Here is a 20,191-nt window from a genome sequence, read left to right as displayed (position 1 = left end):
CTGGGTCTGCGGGTCCTTTGGCAGAAAGGCCCTGCAGGTAGTTGGTACGGGCTCCACGGCAGAGGTTTCGGGAGGGAGCAGCCTCTCCTTTTGGGGCCCCCTCTCCCCTTGCTGCGTCCTCGCTGCCTGTGCCTCCTAAGGGGTGAACCACAGGCCCGGCCTCGCCCGAGGAGAGATGAGGCCTGCACGTTCCCTCAGGTTGCCTCTCCCGGCTCTCATGGATGGCTTTGCCTAAGGGAGGCTTTTTTTTTTGAGACGGAGTCTTGCCCTGTTGCCCAGGCTGGAGTGCTGTGGCATGATCTCGGCTCACTGCAACCTCCGCCTCCCAGGTTCAAGCAGGTCTCCCACCTCAGCCTCCTGAGTAGCTGGGATTACAGGCAGCTGCCACCACGCCCAGCTATTTTTTTGTATTTTTAGTAGAGATGGGGTTTCACCATGTTGGCCAGGCTGGTCTCAAACTCCTGACCTTGTGATCTGCCTGCCTCGGCCTCCCAAAGTGCTGGGATGACAGGCGTGAGCCACTGTGCCCAGCCAGAGAGGCTTTTTAAGGGGCCTCCTCAGGACTGGGCTGGGCCCCAGGGCAAGTGTGTCCCAGAGTGCACATGCAAGCAGAGAGAGAGGAGAGAGAAAGAGAAGAGGAAGAGCGATATGGTGCTGTGCCAGCCCGGTGAACCCAAGCTCAACTGTCTCCAGTGCCTGCTGTGAGCCAGGCCCATGTTGCTGCCCAGGGAGGCAGTCCGGAGGGATGTGTGATGTGTGATGTGTGTTGTGTGACATGTGACGTGTGTGTGACGTGTGATGTGTTGTGTGATGTGTTGTGTCGTGTGATGTGTTGTGTGCTGTATGACGTGTGATGTGAAACATGTGATGTGTGTTGTGTGACGTGTGAAGTGTTGTATGACGTGTGATGTGTGTTGTGTGATGTGCGATGTGTGATGTGTGAGTCTGCTCAGGCGGCCCTAGTGAGGGACACAGGTGGCGGAGGTGGGGGGTGGTTCGTGGGGGCTTAAACAACAGACACTTATCTCTGGAAGTCTGAGAGAAGGGTGGTGGGGTGGGGGGCTTTGTCTGAGCCCCCTCTCCTCCGCGTGTTGGGAGCTGGCCTCCCCTGTGTCCCGTGTGCGTCTGTGCCCTGACCTCCTCTTCCTGTAAGACACGGTCAGAGTGGGTCAGGCCCACCCCCGTGAGCTCGTGTTACCTTATTATCTGTTTAAAGGCACTGTCTCCTAATACCATACTGGGAGGCACTGGGTGTTAGGGCTTGGACGTAAATTTTGGGAGAGAATTCAGCCCATAACAAGGCAAGTCACCACCACAGGCTCTGGCTCCTGCCTGAGGCAGCAACATAGGCCTGTGCCGTGTTCTGCCAGGGCACTGGCCCCAGCTCCCAGGAATCTGGGGACCCCTGACTTCCGTATTCTATGTGGCAGCGCGGGGAGTCCCAGGATGGGGCTGGGAAGACCTGCCTGAGGACTCAGGGAGACTGGAACCCCAGCACCTTGCTGGGCCCCTCTTGGCTACCAGCAGAGAACAGTCCCTCCCAAATTCAGAGTGACGATGTTACCTGCCCCTTACACAGATTACCTTTGGACTTAGATTTTTAAACCCTCTCCTCGTGGACACAGTGGAGGAGCTGCGGGCAGAGCATAGCCTTGCCAGGTGCTGCCCAGCGTCTCCCGGCTGGGGGGTATCCAGCCCTGGGTGCCGCCTCTGGAGTGGAATGAGGTATGGCCTCCCGTGGGATGGACCAGGGGTGACTGCTCCCCTGTTCCAGAGGCCACCTGGGAGCCGACGGTGTCCACTGATGGGCATTTTCCTGGGCTCAGGTGTTTCAGATGCCCAGGGTTCTCCCAGCCCCCTGACGTGATGTGGCTAAGACGTCAGCCAGCAAAGACGCTCGGGTTGGCTTCGGACATTATGAATAAAGGAAGCTGCGGGAGGCGGTCAAAGTCTGAGATGTCGCAGGTGACACGGGAGGGGGCGGGGGGGGGATTGTGCTGCAGACACCCTGTGCAGGATGCCAGCAGCAGACATTCTTCCTTCCTTCTTTCATTACCCACAAGGTCAGAGCTTAAATCACAAGGGTCTGTGTGCCTTTTGCTGGGAGGGCCAGGGGCTGCACTCCCAAGACAGCACATAGCCGGCTCCCGATTGTGAGAGTGACATTGACGAGGCAGATTTGTCGGGGTTTCTCAGATCCAGTCTTTGACACATGCAATGTTCCTTGACTTGCTAATAAATGGTCTTGGGGAGAAAAAAATGGAACACGGCGTCTTCCCGTGCCCCCGGAGGAGCACGGGTGGTGACGGCATCCCAGGACGGTGCTAGGCTGTGCAGGCCGGCCCTCCCTTTGCCAACTTTCTGTTCTTTCTGGCGAGATGCCTGCTGTGTGCTGGGAGCTCACCGTGGAAAGCCCCGGGCACTGCTGCTGCTGTCTCCCGATGTGGCCCAGCTGTAAACATCTTTACCCTTCATGCTGACGTCATGCTGACTGTCGGGCAGAGTTCACTTGGAAACACGCCGTCCTCGGTGGAGGTGGTCCTGCCCACCCGGGGGGCATCTTGTTCAGTGGGTTGTGCTTGTTGGGGGGTGGGCCCCTCTGTCTGCACACACTCCCTATGCTGGGCCTGTCCCCAGGCCTGGGTGCTGCGTTCCCCACACCTGCCTCCGCTGTGGGACCCAGAGCTCTCCGGGGCCATGGGCGCATCTGTCTTGCCCTGAGCCTCCACGGCCACATGTAGCCTGTGAGTCAGTCCACATGTGTGGCCGCCTCCCAGTATGGGCAGGCTCTGGGTGTGCTGACCGACCAGGGCTTTGGGGGCGACTCTGCAGCAGGAGGGGGGGTTGGTGGGCTTTCTGGGGGGCCCCATGTGTGGAGACCAGGCTGGCTGCCGCGAACCAGGACTCCCCTAATGGACCTCAGTCATTTGTTGATTTAACTGTTCCAGGACGCAGTACGGTTAGAACCAGAGGCAGCGTGCTGGAGCTAGTGTGAATGTGTCCACGTGTGTGCGCGTGTGGCTGCATGTTTGTTCATGACAGTAAAATTCAAGGAAGTGTCCTATGGAGTTTGATGAGGGGCAGAATTTGGTGAGGTGCGCATTCCAAGTAACGTAGCCGATGAAGGTGCTGCTCAGAGCCTTGTTACGGATGAGGACGGCAGGTAACAGTCCCTTCGGAGAGGCTGGCGTGGATGTGGAGGGCGTCGGACCCGACGCCTACGTTTTGCTTCAATTTTTGCCAATGTCGCCATACCTACTGGCTTTAGGATTCAAATGAAAAAATCAGAAGCCAGAAGGGGTATAGAAATCAAGGTCTCTATCTGCATTGAGCTGTATTCAAGATGAGATGGATTTTTTTTTTTTTTTTTTTTTAGATGGAGTCTTGCTCTGTCGCCAGGCTGGAGTGCAGTGGCATAATCTCGGCTCACTGCAATCTCCACCTCCCAGGTTCAAGCGATTCCTCCTGCCTCAGCCTCCGAGTAGCTGGGACCACAGGTGCACATCCCTGGCTAATTTTTTGTAGTTTTAGTAGAGACGCGGTTTCACCATGTTGCACAGGATGGTCTTATCTCCTGACCTTGTGATCCACCTGCCTCGGCCTCCCGAAGTGCTGGAATTACAGGCGTGAGCCACTGCACCTGGCCCAAGATGGCTATTTTTACAGGTAAAAAAATGAATGATTTGAAGGTGGGAAGTAATATTCTGGAATTCAACAAGAGGGAACAAACGCTCCGAGGAGAGAGCCCCAACCCAGAAATAAAATGTTTACAAAGCTCAGGCCACGCAAACGGCCTTTACGGATGAGCTCTGCAGGGCGCAGCTCTTCGAGGGGCGGTTCTGTGCCTAGAGTGCGGTGGAGGCGAGCCCAGAGCCCAGGAACACATCCAGCAGCTTTTCCTTGCTTTTTATAAGATCGCGTCTCCAGAGTCCACCGCACGCAGGCAGTCGCAGTGACAGCCCAGGTGGGTAACTGTCCCAGCAGCAAGAACTTAACTATGCACAAGCCGGGGACTGGGTCCCCTGTGTGGACACAGTGCCACTCAGAATGTCCCCTGTGCTTATTACCGAAACAGAGGCAGGAAGGAGCCAGGCGCAGTGGCTCATGCCTGTAAATCCCAGCACTTTAGGAGGTTGAGGCAGATCACCTGAGGTTGGGAGTTCGAGGCCAGCCCGACCATCATGGTGAAACCCCAGCTCTACTAGAAATACAAAATTAGTGGGGTGTGGTGGCGCATGCCTGTAATCCCAGCTACTTGGGAGGCTGAGGCGGGAGAATCGCTTGAACCCAGGAGGTGCTTGAACCCAGGAGGTGGAGGCTGCGGTTAGCCAAGATCCTGCCATTGCACTCCAGCCTGGGCAATAAGAGGGAAAACTCTGTCTCAAAACCAAAACCAAAAACAAAAACAAAGGCGGGAAGGGAAGGCCATCTCTCCTCCCAAGACAGAGGCCCTCAAACGCTCTGAATACATGTGTCGCTTTTCCTTATCTGAAGATTTAAATGTGAAGTCACCAACCTTCCTGGGCTTGTGTGCCCAGTGAGTGTTGCCCTGCGGTCACATGTGCATTTGCTGCCACACACATGACCTACAGTCTGGCCAACCTGCCTCAGTCCCCAGATGCCCCGCACACAGCACTGATGTCCCCCTCTGCTCAGAAACACAGGACCCATGCACGTCCTTGCGCTCAGGGCACCGTTCTGACATTTAATGCTGAATTTACAGAGACGTACGAACCATGTCACACTGGTCAATTGCTCTAAGATACACCTGGGAAAAAGCACAGTGTCCTTCATCTCCATGAGAGAACTTACCGGAAGCAGGCTTCGTACACACTCTACCAAAGAAGAAGTCCAGTACCCCTTTCCATAGAAGAATATATTATTTAAAAGACAGTTTAAAAATAAAATTCTGTACAGCATCATGAATTCCTTTTTTTTGGATCAGTGAACAAAATGGTTCTTAGAAAACGTGGTCGTGTGGTGCCAGGTGCCCCGGGCAGCTCCTCCTGTGCAAGGATCCTGCGCGGCTCCGCCAGCGTGTCCAGAACGGTGGCCACGGTCCCTGCTTTCCTCAGGTACAGTCTCCTGGAAGAAGGAAAACGGTGACTGATTTAATTTCGTTAGGATTAGGGCGCAGTTGCTCACGCCTGTAATCCCGGCACTTTGGGAGGCTGAGGTGGGCGGATCACGAGGTCTGGAGTTCAAGACCAGCCTGACCAAAATGGTGACACACTGTCTCTACTAAAAATACAAAAATTAGCTGGGCGTGGTGGCACGTGCCTGTAATCCCAGCTGTGCAGGAGGCTGAGGCAGAAGAACTGCTTGAAGTTGGGAGGCGGAGGTTGCAGAGAGCCGAGATTGCACCACTGCACTCCAGCCTGGGTGACAAAGCGAGACTGTATTTCAAAAGAAAAAACAAAACAACAATACCAAAAAGTGCCAGCAGCCTCACAAACGTCATAGGATTACACACAGACCATTATTTTTTTTCTGAGGCGAAGTCTTGCTTTGTTGCCCAGGTTGGAGTGCAGTGGCACGATCTTGGCTCATCGCAACTTCTACTTCCTGGGTTTTTCAAGCAATTCTCCTGCCTCTGGCTCCCGAGTAGCTGGGAGTACAGGTGCACGCCACCACACCCAGGTAATTTTTGTGTTTTTAGTAGTGATGGGGTTTCACCATGTTAGCCAGGCTGGTTTTGAACTCCTGACCTCAACTCATCTGCCTGCCTCAGCCTCCCAAAGTGCTGGGAGTACAGGCGTGAGCCACCGCACCCGGCCGACACACAGAGCATTGTAAAAGAACGAGGCCACCAAACACATTGCTGAACACATTTAGGTAAAATAAAACAATATTGATCCCTCTTTTAAGCCACTGAAAAATATGAACTGACTAAAAAATTAAACGCCAACATTTACTGAGCACTTCCCATGACCAGCGCTTTGACCGCTGCATCGCTGGAAAAACTGACAGTGGGAGTGCTGCCTCGGTTAGAGACGGGCCTCTGAGGTTCAGAGAGGCCGAGACGCCTGTGCTCCTCTCTCGGCTTGTCACTGGCAAGCCTGGACTCAAACCCAGCTGTGCCAGGCGCCAAAGCCTGTGGCTGCTCCTCTCATAAGCCGTGACCGGTGTGTCCCGCCCTGAGCCGTGATGCTTGCTGAACTGACTATCTCTTGAATTATCTGTTAGACATGCAGAGTGTGACGTTTTTATGAGGTGAGCAGAGGTCTGCTCTGCGTTCGCTGTGAGCTGAATGACCAAGGTCAACAAGGGCAGAGAAAACTGCTCAAAGCCGTGTAAAGCAAATACGCGATTTCTGAAAAGCTTTCAGTACTTCACCTGCACTTTTAAAATGTACTTTTATAAGTGATGCATGTGCTAATTATTGATGTTTTTCTATTAACCAAAGCATGTTCTGCCTCTTTAAGAGGGGCCTTTTTTTTTTATTTTTGAGATGGAGTCTCGCTGTCGTCCAGGCTGGAGTGCAATGGCATGATCTCGGCTCACTGCAACCTCCCTCTCCCAGGTTCAAGCGATTCTCCTGCCTCAGCCTCCAGAGCTGCGACTCCAGGTGCGCACCACCACACCAGGTTAATGGTTGGATTTTTAGTAGAGACGGGGTTTCACCATGTTGGCCATGCTGGGTCTTGAACTCCTGACCTCAAGTGATCTGCCTGCCTTGGCCTCCCAAAGTGCTGGGCTTACAGGTGTGAACCACCGGCCTTCAGAGCCTAATTCTAATGATTAGATGCAAGGAATAAAAGTTCCATTCATTTAAAGATATTCCAAAATTTGGCTTTTCTTCCCTTCCTCTTTCCTTCTGTCCTGCACCGGAATGATCGTTTACGCCGAGATGCCGCTTCAGCGGGGCGAGCGTTACCTTCACTGCTTTTCACATCTCTGCTTCTCTCTCTGGACTTCTCAGCGGCCCCAGACGTCAAGCTGTCAGTCTTCTTCTGTAACTGGAACAGAGTGCAGAGAAGTCAGGGGCAGGAGACAGCAGGGGAGCGTCTGCCCCTCTTCCAGCAGCTCCTGTTCCCGGAGATGCTGCAGTGAGAAGGCCTGCGGTCTCCAGCCCGTGCGTCTAGGCACTCCCGACACTGGCTCTTCAGAGGCAGCTCTGTGCACCCTGTCCCACTACTTCTGGTGCCTCATCTGGGGCCTGGACGGGGAGCTCACCCAGCTGTAGCCACCAGAGCTGCGGGGACTAGTATCCCCGACTGCGCATCAGGGCTCAGGACTGGAGACTCAAGGCCTCACGGCTATGGCTCTCAAAGGGCCCACGAAAGAGGCAGGAGCCCCTTCAGCTCTCCTGCGGGAGTCTGGAGCGGGGGACGCCTTCTTGCTACATCTGCCCCTCTGCATAACTGCTCTCAGCCTTCCAGAGGTTTAGAGACCGTTCTGAGGATTTCCAGTAGGAGACTCTAGCTAGAGAAGTCGGGGCAGCTGGTCTGGCTTTTCCTGAGCAATTGCTGAGCATCTCCCATGTGCCTGGCCTGGTGCTCCAGGAGGGTGTGGGCATAGGGAGCTCGGGGCCGTCAGTGGAGGGAGAGGAGTCCAGCACAAGGCTAGGCCTGAAATGGCTCAGCGCTCAACAGGGCGTCGTGGGCCACATGGGCTTCAGGAGCACCCAGGCAGAAAAGATGGGGTGGTGGGCACAGGAACTAGGGGAGCCCTGACTGACGGGCTGTGGAGAGTGCTTCAGTGGCACTGAGGGGAGTGGGGGTGGCACAGGCAACATCGGCCAAGGCCAGGAGGTCAAACCCCACAGGAGTAGTGACACTGTTCTAGCTGCCTGGGGGCGCTGGAGGGAGGAGGCAGGAGGGTGGGCGGGGAAGCGGCCACATCATGGGCAGCTGGACAGCAGAAGGCTGGGACAATCCGTGGAAAGAATGCATGGGCCCTGAGCCTGTGGCCTTGACCCCTTCCTCCAAAACAGTATCAATCCAACAGCAACCTGAAGCCAGCCCCCGGCTCCCCGGCCCCTGAGAGGTGCTGGTGTATGTATGTTCTGGGCCCAGGAGCTGGCAGGTGGGTGGTCACTTTGTCCCTGTGCCAGGGCAGGGCCCCTTTCTACCCCATGGCCTCCTCTGAACAAGTCAGCCCTGGGGCCAGGACGGGCCAGGCACTGTGCTCAGAGGGGTGGGAGATTCTACCCCATGGCCTCCCCTGAACAAGTCAGCCCTGGGGCCAGGACGGGCCAGGCACTGTGCTCAGAGGGGTCGGAGATTCTACCCCATGGCCTCCCCTGAACAAGTCAGCCCTGGGGCCAGGACGGGCCAGGCACTGTGCTCAGAGGGGTCAGAGATGCTCTAACAGTGGCCGAAACACCCAAGGACACCGGGGTGCCCACAGGGGTGGGTAATGGTTGTGATTCTCGTGAAGGGCATGGCCAGTCAACTCCCTGGAAGGCACCGAGCCCTGACATGCCCTCGGTAAATGCGGTTTTGGTTCTCTGATCACGTTCCCTAATCTTATTGAGCCAGGCTTTTTCATGGAAGGGACATGTGCTCCTGTCCATGGGGCCACCTTCAGCGGTGCCCTGCTTGGTAGGTTCGAGATTCTGGAGTCAGGAGTGCGGAGGGCCGCGTGCCTGCTTGCCCCAGGGAAGGCGCTTCTCGGCGTGCGTTTTACCTCTTTCATGGTGTCGTCTATCCGCTTCAGTTCCTCGTAGCGATCTCGGGATTCCCAAAGCGGCTGCAGCATGATTTCCTCAACCATGGGGAAGAGCTGTGGGAGGCAAAGGGATTCATTCAGAGTCCCCGTTCTTAAGGCCACGGGAACGTCAGAGAAAAGCAGGTGTCAGGTGCACTGCACGGAGGCCTCTGGGCCAGTCCCAGCTCCTGGAAACCCTCGTGCTGGCTTGGCTGTTCCCGCCTTGCCGTGGCTCTGTCTCTGGCCCTCCTCATCCTCCATGAAGTCCTACAGAAAGTCCCCTCCCTGCCTCGTGTCCCCAGCCCCAGTGAGACGAGGGTCGGGGGGCACAGGTTGGGAGGTTCTTACAAAGACACAGGGCAGGTGAAAGGAGCTGACAGGTCCCCTGGCTGGGGGTCCTGGGAGCAGGAAGAGGGTGGGAGCGGGAAGAATTGCCCTGGAGCAGAAGGGTCCGCAGCACACCGGAGCCTGGGAAGGGGAGGGTGCGAGGCTGTAAGCCCAGATCCGGCCACGGCTCAGTGTGGGGAAACAAGATGGACCTGTTTTGGACACGCTGGGGGTGCCTCGAGGTGGGGCCTTGCAGGGGCCCTGTGGGGAGCTGGGCCTGAACGAGCTGTGTGCAGCGAGCGTGGCCTCGGGGGCTGGGTACGGTGGAGACTGGGACCTGGACAGGGGTTTCACAGTGGCTCCTCCACAGGTGCAGACTTGGCCGAACTGGGGCGCAGAGCAGGGGACAGGAGAGTCAACACCTCCAGGGTCCTGAAGGCCAGCAGTGAAGGACAAGGGCAGCGAGGGCCCCCAGGGCCCAGCGAGGCAAGGCAGGGAGGGCAGCACAGAGTGGGAGATGCTGGGGTCACCGGCCAGGCTGTAGATGGCGGGGACAGTGGTCACCACGACAGCTGGGGAAGAGGCTGCTCAGGATGTGCAGGTGTGCCTGTGTGCGTGTATATGTGTGTGTGTGCCTGTGTGTGCCGGTGTGCGTGTGCCTGTAGGTATTGTACCTGTGTGTGTCTGTGTGTGCATGCATGTGTGCCTGTGTTTACCTGTATGTGTGCCTGTGTATGCATGTATACCTGGGTATGTGCATGTGTATACCTGTGTGCATGTGTGTATCTGTGTGCCTATGTGTGTGCATGCATGTATGCCTGTGTGTACATGAGTGTGTGCCTGTGTTTACCTGTATGTGTGCCTGTGTATGCATGTATACCTGGGTATGTGCATGTGTATACCTGTGTGCACGTGTGTATCTGTGTGCCTATGTACGTGTGTGCCTGCGTGCCTGTGTGTGCGTGCCTGTGTGTGCGTGCCTGTGTGTGCGTGCCGGTGTGCGCCCATGTGCATGTATGTGCACGTGTATACCTGCATGTGTGTGCCTGCATCCCTATGTGCATGTGTGTGCTTGTGTGTGCCTGTATGTGCGCACCTGTGTGTGCACGTGTGTGTACCTGCATGTGTGCAGGTGTGTGCATATCTATGTGTGCCTGTGTGCGTGTGTGCATACATGTGTGTGCTCATGTATCTGAGTGCATGCATGTGTGGCGTGTGGCGACAGTCGCTCACCTTGGTCACTGTTTCAAACATTGGAATCAGGACGAACTTGATGAACCCAATCTGGGCTGTAGCCTTGGTCACTTTGTCTCGGTCCATGAACGGGGCGACGGGGAGGCCTTCTGACTTCTCGCGGTCGCTCTGCAGGGAATGCGGTAGATAGAGACGTTAAAGACAGACACGCCCGGAACCGGATCACGGTTCTTAGAGAAAGACGAGATGCTCCAGTTAACCAGCGACCAACCAGCCGCACACAAATGTGTGTCAGTAAGAGCAAGGAGAAGGGGGCGGCATCTCCAGAGCTAAACAGAGCTGGGCGAGCAGGTCTGGTGGGAAGACCGAGCTTAGGGAAAGGCAGAGGCGAGCTGGGTGTACCCCAGGACTGCAGAAGCGTCTGCAGAAACCCTCCCGAGCTCTCCTGGGGTCGATCAAGCTGTGGTATGAATACATAGCGGTTGTTTTCGGCTGGCCTGGTTTCTCCGTCCCTGACTTCCCCGTGGCCGTCTGTGTAAGCTGACCTGCGGCTCTCGGTCCTCTCGGGGCTCTCTCCTGCCTCTGCGGTTCTTGTTTCTTGACTTTCAGGTGATTTGCTCGACAAGCCTGCCTCTAAGAGTGGCTCAATGAGTGGTGACAGGTGGCAGTTTCACAACATTAGCTTTTCTGGGTTGTCACCATCTTTCAGGTCTCAAATCATAACCGATTTCATTTCTGATGTACGTGTGCCGTGAAGGCTTTCTGGAGGCTGACCTGTGGACGGCCCGTGAATATGCGGGTCCACCCTGGCATGCTCTGTTGAACGTGAACCCTTACTAAGTGGGCTGGTAAGAGTGTCTGGAGGCTTGACTGCTCTGCAAGACTCTTACCTGCATAAAATATTCCTCTAATAAGCAGTCCACCCAAGGCTCCGCAACTTCCATTGGCCGGACCTCATTAGAGATATCACAGCATTTTATCAAAATCATCTTCAGCTGAAAGAAGAGGTTCTGGAATTTAGGTAACAGAAGGCGAGACACGGCCCGCTGCTGCTGCTCGGCTCTGGACCTGCCATTACCGGCAGGAAGAGACCGAGGACCATGAAGCTGGACCAGGCAAATGAGCTTGTCTGACTTCCAGGAGGACAGCTCCCTCCTCCTACGGAGAATGAACCTTCAAGGTCCTGTGTGGGTCTCCTCCTTCCAGCCTTTCTGGCCACCCCAGCTCAGGCGATGCCCCCCAAAGCACTGCCCTGTGCCTGGCTACCCCTAGTTGCTGCTGGTCCCCAGGTGGGTGCATTGCTCATCTTCCCAGGGGACGGGAGCTCCCTCCAAGCTTGTCCAGGGTTGGGCACACCATGGGTGCTTCAGGAGACAGGGCAGGCCCTGGGGTGCAGCAGTTTCCACCTGAACTAGCCCAGCGGTAGCCAAAGGACAGACCGTGGAGGGCTGGCATCCCTCAGTCCTGCCTGCACCAGGCACAAATGACCGGGGCCTGCCTTTTCTAAAAGGCAGACACTGGGCAACCTAGGGGCACCTTCTCATGGGTGAGGGCTCCGCCCCTTCTCTGGCCACCTTGTCCTGGTTTTAGAGGGGTGCTGGGCTACGGGGTGGGATGGATGGGTGAAGCCTGGTGGGGGATGCTGGCTTGGGAAGCAGGAGCTGGGTCAGAGTTGCCTCCACAGAGGTGGGTTTTCAGGGTACCATGCTGGGGCTGTGCCTTCATGGGAGAGCTGGTTTTATTCTCCGAAAAACAGAGCAAATTGTGTGGCCTTCACCCACGTATCTCTCTCAAATCCAAAAGAGATGGAGGAAGGGACAGTGCCCCTCTGACCATGAAGGAGCTTCCGTCAGAAGGGAGGCCCTGCCCTGGGCTTTCCCAGTAAGAGCCACAACCTCAAAAACCAGATATATAGACACCTTGTTCCAAGGCAAGACTAAGGATTCCGGCTTCTTGGCTTCCAGTGTGAGCTGGATGGATGACCTGCTCAACCAGCCCACTGCTTGGCTGCCCACCCAGGCAGAACAAGCCCACTCACCAGGGTCATGTGCTCCTCATTGCTGTAGTCAAAATTCTCCATTTTCTCTTTGAAAGAATCCATAATTTCTGCATGCCTTGCCATGTCAGTGGCCAAGATTAACGTGATCATTCCCTGAACAGCAAGAGAACAAAGTGTTAACACAGGGCATATCCCAACAACTGTTCAACGGATGCCTCCTGTGTACTGAGCCCCCTGCACACATGATTTCATATATCCCTCATTCTGGTTCACACGTGCATCCATCACCCCTCCATTCATTTGTCCACACATCCATTCACCCACCCAAAACCCACCCATCCATCTATCCATCCATCTACCCACCCATTCATTCATCCTCCATCTATCCATCTACCCATCCATCCATTCACCTGCCCGTCTACCCTTCCATCCATTTATCCATCCATCTATTCATCCACCCATCCACCCACCCATCCATCCATCTACCCAACCATCCTTCCATCCATTTATCCATCCATCCATCAATCCATCCATCCATCCATCCATCCATTTATCCATCCATCCATTCATCCACCCATCCACCCACCCATCCATCCATCTACCCAACCATCCTTCCATCCATTTATCCATCCATCCATCAATCCATCCATCAATCCATCCATCCATCCATCCATTTATCCATCCATCCATCAATCCATCCATCCATCCATCCATTTATCCATCCATCCATCTACCCACCCATCTGTCCTTCCATTCATCCACTCATCTATCCTTCCATCTCTTTGTCCATCCATTTGTCCGTCCTTCCTTCCTTCCATTTATTCATCTATCCATCCATTCATTTCTCCATCCATCTATCCACCTATCCGTCCACCCATCTATTTATCCATTCATCCATCATCCATCCATCCATGCACCCACTCATCCATCCCACAAGCATTTACAGAACCCATCTCTGTGCCATGTATATTTTCTTCTTCCAAGAAAATAAAACCATAAGCATCAGATACAAAACCCAAACCCATCAAACTAGGTCCTTTCAAATATATATTTTGGGGGGGCATCACTTGCATCTTGAATTATTCAATTTTCCTGTAAACATTTAATTGTGTTATTAGTGAAGCATTTATTCCTGAAATCTTCCATGACAAAATATATTTTTTTAAAATTGGCAAAACTAATTTTACCCCTAGAGGAGAGTCATATTTTGAAGTCAGTGGAGCACGTGAAGCAGGACAAGGCTGGTGTGTTCCCATGGTGGCTGGGTACGAGGACTATCCCACGTGCAGAGTGGCTGCTCCTCCAGTCAGGTGCCAGCTCCTCTCGTGGGATGCTCTCCGACATGGCTCGGTGGGACAAGGCCTACACTAAGGGGTGCTCACTTGCTTTGACTCCCCAGGTTCTGTCCCTGCAGGAGCTCCCCACTGGGGCAGCAGAGGCAGATACAGTGTTCTCTCTTCCCGGCTGCCCCTTTACCTACTGCAGACGAAGATTCACCACGGCTTATCGTAGCCACACAGGGCACCTGCTTGCAGGGTGGGGAGGGGCGAGCATGGATGAGAGGCCAGAGAGCCTATAGATAAGGGGGAGATAACTACTGGAACCGGTGATTCAATAATGACTGCAGATTGTCTCTGTTGAATTGTGTGTGTTTGTGCGATGATGTCATCACAGGCCCATGAGCCCTGCCGCTGTGCGTCGGCACCTAGTGGGTTCCGAGGTGCAGCTGTCGGTGCTCCTCCCAGGTCGTCGCCGTGCACACTGTGCACATGGATGGATGGATGGGCAGATGGAAATGTTCCCGTCTGCTCCTTTCACACTCACAGTGGCCAGCACAGCACAGGCCAGCAGAGGCACAGCATCCCAGTGAACTTCAGCTTGGTTCTGCCACCTCTGCTTTTGGGACACGGTGACACTTGACAATTTCGCAGGAGGGCGTGATGCCTCGGGGCCTGTCCCAGGGGGCATGCTGCTTCCTCAGAGCTTCCTCAAATGTTTCACTGACTTCAGGTTTTTACATTGAGCTTTGAACTTCCTGGAAGCATAGACAAATTGGAAAGCCATGGTCGACAAGACGGCTGCTCTCTGATAGAGGGAGGCTCAGCAGCTCTCGGGAGCGCTGGAGTCCAGACAGCCTTTGTCGGCTGCCTCTGGAAGGAAGCCATTTAAACTTCCAATGGCTGAGGTCTGCCTGGTGGAACGGCAGAAGACGGCACACTGGGTGAGTGTCCCGGGGCTGCCACACCAAGTGCCACAAACCAGGCAACTTACAATAACAAACTCATTCTCACGGTGCTGGCGGCCAGAACCAAGATCCAGGTGTGGGCAGGGCCTGCCCTCTCCAAAGGCTCCAGGAGAGGGTCCTTCCTTGTCTCCTCCTGCTCCTGGGGGCCCCGGGAGTCCCTTGCTTTGGGGCTGCGTCACTCCAGCCGCCACTCACCGCCTCTTCACGTGGCCTTCTCCCTGTGTCTGGGCCATTTTTTCTTCTGTCTCTTCCAAGGACACTAGTCTTTGGATTTGGGGCCCCCTTGGGCAATCCACACCAATCTTATCTGGGGATCTTAACAAGTACAAATGCACAGACCCTTTTTCCAAATAAGGTCATGATCACTGGAGGTGGACCTTGTTTGAAGGATGCTGCTGTTCAACCCACTGCATTTCTCCCAGAGGTTACTCCGAGAGCTTCCCTCCCCTGCAGATGTCAGAGAGTGAGGGTTTGATGAGGAATTCCCGGGGGCGTGATTCTGGTGAGCCAGAAGTGTTTGTCCGGGCAGGTGGACCGGATCACCCTCCTCCTCTGCAGATGTCCTCTCATCCTCCCTGCATCATCCCCTCCAGAGGCGGAAAGCCCTCTTATCTAAAATGGAAGAGGTGGCCAGGTGCAGTGGCTCATACCTATAATCCCAGTGCATTCAGGGATTATAATCCCAGTTGGGAGGCCGAGGCAGGTGGATCACCTGAGGTCAGGAGTTTGAGACCAGCCTGGCCAAGATGGCGAAACCCCATCTCTACTAAACATACTGAAAATCTGCTGGGTGCAGTAGCTCACGCTTGTAATCCCAGCACTTTGGGAGGCTGAGGAGGGCAGATCTTGAGGCCAGGATTTTGAGAGCATCCTGGCCAACATGGTGAAACCCTGTCTCTACTAAAAATACAGAAATTAGCTGGGTGTTGTGGCATGTGCCTGTGCTGAGGTAGGAGAATTGCTTGAACCCGGGAGGCGGAGGATGCAGTGAGCCGAGATGAGAAAGTGCCACCGTACCCCAGCCTGGGCAATAGAGCAAGACTGTCTCAAAAAAACAAAACAACAACAACAACAACAACAAAAATACTGAAAATTAGCCAGGTGTGGTGGCGCACACCTGTAGTCCCAGCTACTTGGGAGGCTGAGGCAGGAGAATTGCTTGAACCTGGGAGGCGGAGGTTGCAGTGGGCCGAGATTGCATCACTGCACTCCCGCCTGGGGGATAGAGACTCTGTCAAAAAAAAGGGAGGGGGCTGACCGGGCCGTGGGTGGTAGGTGACAGCAACTGGGGTTATGGGGCAGTGGGCAGCTTTCCTATGTTGGATGCAGTAGACGTGTCTGTCCAGGGCCTGGCCCCTCCTCGGTCAGGCTACGTACCTTCGCTAAGTCTCAGTTTCCTGGGCTGGGAGAGGGACAAAGGATTTATCTCAAAGGGGGCCAGTGGAGGCTGAGTTAAATAGAAGCTGGGAAGTGTGGGTCAGTGGGATACATGTGCGCATGGCGAGGGTACCCACTTTTTTTGGGCTCCGCTCTGGGGCCTGGAGGTGAGGAAGGAGAGACAATTCCCCTGGGTCCCCAGGGCACTGCTGTGGCCAGGAGCTTCTGGGAGCCTCTATCCACTGGAGAGTGGGGCTGCTCTGCCCCCACCACGAATGCACCCCCACGCACCTGTCGGATCTGCTTGAAGCCATCAGCGGGGACGCTGGAGAAGATGTTGCACTCGGGCTGGGCGAGGATCTGGAAGGCCACGGCGCAGTGGTGGTTCTCCAGGGGCGAGATGTCGTTGTAGCGGACCGCCAGCTCTGTGCGGGCATTGATCTGGTACCTGGGAGGCGAGGGGAGCGTGACGGGAGGCTCAGGCACCCTCGCCCCAGGAGGGACACCTCAGTCCCACCTCCTGTCCCTCTGCAGTCTCTTTCCTCCCTCTCTTCTGGCCCCTGCTCTCTGCCTTCCCTGCGGAAGCCAGCCGGGAGTCTGTCCAGGGAGGGGCGAGTTCCTGAGAGGGGCGTGTGGAGTCCCCATCCCTGCGTACACATCGGTGTTGCTTTCTGCCTGGGGTGGAGAAGGTGCCGGCGCAGCCAGAGCTCTGCCGTGCACCTGAGCCTGGAGCCAAGCACGCACAGGGCTGGAAAAGCCCCCCGGGGTCTGATAATCCTGAACCTTCCTGCTCCGGGGAGACCCAAGGCCCCGGGCAAAGTCCAGAAGCTGGAGCTGTGGGTGGAGGCAGAGCTGGGGCGGGGAGGCTGTCACTGACAGCTCCATCTGGGAACTGCTCTGAGGGTTGGGCCGATAGGTTCCCTCCGGTAGCCAGGGTGCCTTTTACAAGGAAAAAAAGAGAAAACTCTGAACATACGTGTTGTTGTAGCCGGGATGGTCCAGATCGTGGCAGATGGCCGCTGTCATTAGGATCAGGATATCCGTTTGGGAAAACTTCTCCTGGATTGGAAAACAGGGCATAGGCGTTTGCCCTCTTCACTCGGAGGGTGGGACGGGGTGAGGGGGGTGGAACTGGGTGAGTGGCGGTGGTGGGAGAGGGGACAAAGCCCCTGCAGCCATGTGGAGTCTCCCGGCGTGGTGGGAGAGGGCTGGCCTGGCTGCGGGGTGGAGGGGTGACCAGGTCGGGGCACACTTGCTCATGTGATCCTAGCAGCAGCCTCTCCCATGGGGAGGCTGACGGGTAGGGGTGCTTCCCTAGGAGGGGCGGAGCGGCTGAGGACCCCGCGCCTGTGGCATCCTCGGTGGGAGGGGGCTGCCGCTCCCCGGAAGGAGCCTCCGCCTGACGCAGAGAGTGGAGGTCTGGGTGTGCGGCGGGCAGGACCCACCTGGAGACCGCAGAGCCAGACCATGCTGTACATCATCTGGGTCACGCAGAAGCAGTGCCGGAAGTTGTGGAAGGGGTTGTTTCTGTAGTTGTCGTGCACACAGAGCTGCGGGAGGCAGGGAGTCGGGGTCGCCCTGTGCCTGGGCCCACCCACCTCTCCTCCTAAGCCACCCAGAAGGCTGTGCGCAGGCTTGAACGTTCTCTGCCAAACCCTCATCCCAACCAGGGGTCAACAGCGTTCCCGTATTTACCACAGACACCAACGAGGTGATGCAGAGACCCTGAGAACATCAAATGGGCCACACGATGGCGCCCGGGACAGGTGTGGGGACACAGCTCCCACCAGGGGTTTTCACCTTGCAGTCAAGGACATTGGGGCACAAAGTTAGGGGGTGGGGGAGGGGAGACTCCAAGAGGGGTCTCTGGGTCCTCAATCTCATGAAATCTTTAATAGGTTTTTAATATTTGGTTCTGAACCATATTTCATTAAAAATACCTGCTGCTAAACATATTCACACATACAGACATCACATGCACACACCCACACTCATTCCTACACACTCACATACAGTCACACTCCCCACATCCACACAGATACACAAGCACACACACACAGACACACCCCACATCCACACATAGACACACAGGCATACACACCCCACACCCACACACAGACACATGCACACATCCATCCTCACACATGCACCCCCACACACCCATCGAGACACACATGTACACACACCCCACATCCACATCCACACATCCACACACCCACAGACACACCCCACATCCACACAGATACACACATGCACCCCCACACAACCCACATCCACACAGATACATACATGCAGACACATCCCACATCCACAGATACGCACATGCACACACCCATACTGACACACACACTCACACTCCCACACTCACTCCCACCCCACATTCACACATACCCACCCCTAAACACACACACACACCCCACATGCTCACATCCACACCCCTACACTCACACACACGAATACACTCCAACTCACCCACACTCAGACACACACACACAAACTCCCACCCACACACCCACATTCAGACACACACACTCCCACACTCACACACGCACACACACGCTCCCACTCACACGCAGACACACACACTCAGACACTCACACGCACACGCACACACACTCCCACACTCACACTCCCACACTCACACACGCAGACACACACACGCTCCCACACTCACACACGCAGACACACACACACTCCCACACTCACACTCCCACACACACACGCAGACACACACACGCTCCCACACTCACACATGCAGACACACACGCTCCCACACTCACTCCCACACACACACGCAGACACACACTCCCCCCCCACACACGCTCCCACACTCACACGCAGACACACACACGCTCCCACACTCACACGCAGACACACACAGGCTCCCACACTCACACTCCCACACTCACACACGCAGATACACACACGCTCCCACACGCTGCTGCTTTAGGACACGCTGCTTCGCTTGATGATGGCAGAGTCTCACTGTTTTCTTGCTCATCAGAGCAGGAGTTTGGGCGTAAAGAACGTTTTTTGGTGGAAGGACGAATAGAGACAGGCTGAGCATCCTCACAGAACTCCCCGGGGAACGTCGCCTCTGCTCTCAGGGAGCGAAGTGCCATCAGGAAGGTGCCCTGGTGATGCATCCCCTCCATGCCTGTGGAACTGGATGAAACCACCTGCCCAGGAGGAACTAAAGGTGGGTCTGGCACTCACCAGCCACCTCCTGAGGGTGACGGGGTTGATGCTGAAGTCCCTGACCAGCCCGAGGTCGTGGTACATGTGCTCCAGGCAGCTCAGCATCTGTGGGCACAGGAGAAGGGTGGGCATTGGGCAGCCGTGTAGCAGGCTCCCCAGCCCCTGGCTTCCCTCTGTCGTCCTCGGAGTGCCAGCAGGACGGTCGGCAGGAGGGTGGGCACTCCCCCTCCCAGAAAGTCTGCCGAGTGCGAAGCCTGGTCGGCGAGATGCAGGAGGAGAGGTCTTCGGACCGGCCTTTCCGCGCCACCCAGATGGGTGGGGCTTTGAGAGCACACGGGGTGGGGGGGGGGTCTCCTGGGGGTGGAGGGCTGGTTCCGAAGTCAAGGAGAATTCTAAGAAAGCAAGGATGGCGACTAGGCGAGAGCGCACACCCGCTCCCAAATCACCACACCAAAAGGTTTTACTGATTTCTACACATGAACAACAATCTCAGTGGATCAGTGTCACAGCTGAGGTTTCCAGGACACAGTTCTATCCGGCACACACCTGAGCACGGGCGGCGTCACGGAGAAAAAGGCCCTTTCCTTGCCTGAGGCTGGACATCAAAGGCGCTTTGACCATCTACATCCAGAAACGTTGACCTGCGCTCCTCTGGGGCCCCGCTGGGACCGGAGATACTTTTACGTCTTAACTGCAGTGTGCAGATGGAGCCCGCCCTGGGAAAGCCGCTCCTCCTAACCCTTTTTCATGGAGCTCTGGCTTCTCTTGAGATCCCTGTTCAAGCTGAAACAGATTTTGTTTTCAGTCCTAAAGAGGGTTTATTGTCATGGTGGACATCTATTTCAATGCACTGTCAGTGCCTTGGAGCTAATTAAGTCAGGGAGGAAAATATGAAGTGAGTTTTAAAAATGAGAGTTTGACCAAAGTGGGCATTGCTTTCTGGAAAAACCAGGTCTTGGGTGGGGAGTCCAGCAGGAGGGGAGACGTGCAGAAAAGGGACAGTTTAGACACCCCTGGCAGGTGTCCCCCGCCCAGGGACCCCCACCTGTGCCCACCTGGTCCAGCCCAGCCGCCCGCTGCCTGCTGTCTGTGCAGGGCACTGGGCCACCCCTGCTGGAGCCCAGCATGGCTTCCTGCCTGTCTCTGATCATTGCACGACCTTCTCTTCCCAAAAGGGCATGTTACAAACCAAACTGCAC

General features: G+C 55.7%; 1 protein-coding gene across 3 annotated transcripts in view; it reads right to left on the bottom strand.

The window, feature by feature from the left end:
* Positions 1 to 4,684: 4,684 nt before the first annotated feature.
* The window catches only part of PDE9A (phosphodiesterase 9A), a 110,652-nt gene continuing 95,145 nt past the window's right edge, over positions 4,685 to 20,191 (bottom strand). For all 3 annotated transcript variants that reach the window (XM_064380192.1, XM_064380194.1, XM_064380193.1), the window contains 10 exons: positions 19,011 to 19,097; positions 17,240 to 17,344; positions 16,771 to 16,853; positions 16,086 to 16,242; positions 12,212 to 12,325; positions 11,064 to 11,168; positions 10,213 to 10,341; positions 8,632 to 8,727; positions 6,878 to 6,959; positions 4,685 to 5,085 (listed from right to left, as the gene is read on the bottom strand). In XM_064380192.1, the coding sequence (XP_064236262.1) occupies positions 5,072 to 5,085; positions 6,878 to 6,959; positions 8,632 to 8,727; positions 10,213 to 10,341; positions 11,064 to 11,168; positions 12,212 to 12,325; positions 16,086 to 16,242; positions 16,771 to 16,853; positions 17,240 to 17,344; positions 19,011 to 19,097 (972 nt within the window). In that variant the 3' untranslated portion in view covers positions 4,685 to 5,071. The remainder of the gene's footprint in view (positions 5,086 to 6,877; positions 6,960 to 8,631; positions 8,728 to 10,212; positions 10,342 to 11,063; positions 11,169 to 12,211; positions 12,326 to 16,085; positions 16,243 to 16,770; positions 16,854 to 17,239; positions 17,345 to 19,010; positions 19,098 to 20,191) is intronic.

The sequence above is a fragment of the Aotus nancymaae genome, unplaced genomic scaffold, assembly GCF_030222135.1.
Source record: "Aotus nancymaae isolate 86718 unplaced genomic scaffold, 86718_ANA_hifiasm-v0.15.2.pri h1tg000022l_1, whole genome shotgun sequence".
NCBI lineage: Eukaryota > Metazoa > Chordata > Mammalia > Primates > Aotidae > Aotus > Aotus nancymaae.
Note: the sequence above shows the minus strand (reverse complement) of the source record. Positions and strands in the feature narration are given on the sequence as shown.